Source organism: Aphis gossypii, unplaced genomic scaffold (assembly GCF_020184175.1).
Source record: "Aphis gossypii isolate Hap1 unplaced genomic scaffold, ASM2018417v2 Contig00674, whole genome shotgun sequence".
NCBI classification, from domain to species: Eukaryota; Metazoa; Arthropoda; class Insecta; order Hemiptera; family Aphididae; genus Aphis; species Aphis gossypii.
Window position 1 is genome coordinate 85161 of NW_026083222.1, and position 2775 is coordinate 87935.

The 2775-nt window shown below is 31.5% G+C and overlaps 1 protein-coding gene across 1 annotated transcript; it reads right to left on the reverse strand.

Annotated features, from left to right (window-relative positions):
- Window positions 1-1546: 1546 nt before the first annotated feature.
- LOC126554985 (putative nuclease HARBI1) lies at window positions 1547-2511 on the reverse strand. The gene is made up of 2 exons (XM_050209964.1): window positions 2136-2511; window positions 1547-2054 (listed from the first exon to the last, which is right to left on the reverse strand). Exons 1-2 carry the CDS (start codon window positions 2313-2315, stop codon window positions 1563-1565), a joined length of 672 nt encoding a protein of 223 aa, XP_050065921.1. The 5' UTR covers window positions 2316-2511; the 3' UTR covers window positions 1547-1562.
- Between the last annotated feature and the right edge of the window lie 264 nt (window positions 2512-2775).

Genomic DNA, 2775 nt, shown 5'->3' on the forward strand with positions numbered 1-2775 from the left:
CTTACTAATAACGGTTTTTCCTATCTCTTTGAACAAATACGACTTGAAATCAATGGAATAGAAGTAGATAGTACACGTGTACTTGGTATTACCAGTTCGTTAAAAGGTTATCTATCAGGTACACCTGATAATTATAATTGTTATGAAAATGCTGGTTGGATATTTAAAAATAGTTCAAACCCAGCAAATAGTAATGGAGAATTTAGTGCATGCATTCCGTTAAAATATTGGTTAGGTCTATTTGAAGACTTTAAAAAGATATTAGTTAATTCTAGATTAGAACTAATATTAACTCGAAGTCATAGCGATTTAAACGCTCTAAAAGTAATTACTAGTGGAAGTACAAATTCTGGAAAAGTTGTTTTGAAAAAAATAGTTTGGAAGGTTCCACATATTACTGTTGATGATGAAGAAAGGTTAAAATTATTAAAACTTATTGAAAAAGAAAAAAGTTTGTTTATCCCGTTCAGATCTTTTGAAACTTTTGAATATCCTGAACTCGGAACCACAAAAAAAGTTGTATGGAACCTAAAAACTGCTTCAAAATTAGAAAAACCTCGATTCATTATAATCGGATTACAAAAGGGACGTAAAAATTCGTTAGAAAAAGATTGTGGTGTATTCGATCATTGTAATATAACTAATGTAAAAGTATTTTTAAACTCAATAGCATATCCTTATGATAATTTAAATTTGGATTTTGCTAAAAATAATTTTACCTTATTATATGATATGTATACATCGTTTCAAGAATCGTACTATGAAAAAAGTATTCGGAACCCGATATTAAGCCCATCTACATTTCTAACGCAAGCTCCAATTATTGTTATCGATACGTCAAAACAGAATGATTCAGCTACAGCTTCATCAGTAGATGTTCAATTAGAAATTGAAGCATCAGAATCTCTTTCAGGTGTAACTGCTTATTGTTTATTAATTCATGATCGCATTGTAGAATATGTACCTTTTACTAGAGAAGTAAGAAAACTAGTTTAATCAATTTAAAATTAATTTAGAATAATGAGACAATACATATAAATATATTTTTTATTTTGAACCAAAACGTATTATTTTTTATTTTTAAAAAAAACATGACTAAAAAATATAATTATGAAGTGTGTATATACACTGCTTAAACTTTATGTGTAACATAGAAAAAAATTTATTTGTTGTAGCGGAATACTCCGTCTGTGATACACGGGAAATAAATAGTGTATACACTGTTTAAACTTTATGTGTAACAGGGGAAAAAATAATTGGTTTTAAATCAGTGTTTTTTTACTAGTACAGCGGAGAAAAAAAAGTTTGAGGGGAAAAATCCCCCTTAAAATTTACAATCTCCGCAGTCAAAAGTGCGCAGAACATACATTATGGTTTTTGAAAATCAGTGTTTTTTTACTGGTACAGCGGAGAAAAAAAAGTTTGAGGGGGAAAATCCACCTAAAAATTTTAAAATCACCGCAGTCTGGTAGAGCGGAGAAAAAAAAAGTTTGAGGGGAAAAATCCCCCTTAAAAATTTGCAATCTCCGCAGTCAAAAGTGCGCAGAACATACAAATGTATACTACTCTGTTCCTTCGGGGACATCAGCTCCTGCATCATTGTCATCGGCCAGTTGAATTTCATTGACATTATTAATTTCATCTTCACATTCATTCATCATATGGAATTCATCATCAATAGCCAAGTTGTGCAATACACAACAAGCTCTAATGAAATGTGCTATATGTTCGATTTTGCGGAGCTTGCAGTGGTAAAGCTGCCTAAACTTTTGCTTGAGCAAACCAAAACAATGTTCAATAACATACCGACTTGATGAAAGGGTTTTATTAAAGTTTATTTGCCGACGGCTCAATCTACCATTATCTTTGAATGGTGTAATTAGATTACGTAGGCAAGGATATGCACTATCTCCAAGAATTACATTTTCTCCACATAGAGTTTCCAAGTTAGTAGCCAATGGTGACCTCCTAAAAACTCTAACATCGTGGACCGACCCAGGAAATCCGATGAATACACTCTTTATTTTATTTTTATGGTCACAAACTGCTTGCATCTGCAAACAATGTTAACTATAATTTATATTTCATAAGAAAATAATCAATACAGGAGAATACAATTATTAGTTTATACATACATGAATTGAAAAACATTTTTTTCTATTATAGTAAGAATCTGGGTCTGAGGAAGGTTTGTCAATATGTATATGACACCCATCAATAGCTCCGATAACATTGGAAAATCCTTTTATTTGGAAAAAGTTTCTTGTTTCCTGTTTTTCTTGCTCATTTGGCCAGGTTATCACGGTGCTAGCCATATAGCTTATAACGTGTGTCAGACGCCTCACAATTCTGAACAGGCTGCTTATTGTTATGCAGAATCTGTCTGCAACATCACGGAATGAGACAGTCTGATGTCCAGCAAACCAAAGAAAAATTAAAACCTAAAAAAAAAAGATTAGGTAAGAATTAAAAATTAGATTCAAAATCAAAATAACCACAATAATAATCTGTACCTATTGTTTCCAAGCAATATATTACACATAAACAGTTAATTAAACAAACTAGAATAATATTATGCCTAGAATTTTAATAAAAAAAAATATATTGGGTAACTAAAGTGAACTTATTCCAAACCTACATACTTGGTTGTAGGCAGTTATTTTTCCATGTCCTCCAGTTGTTTCATTAAACTCCTGACTGGCCTCGAAGTGTATAGCAAGATCATATGCAATGTGGCGTCTAACACGGAAGTGTTCCATAAATTCCAAGTCATTG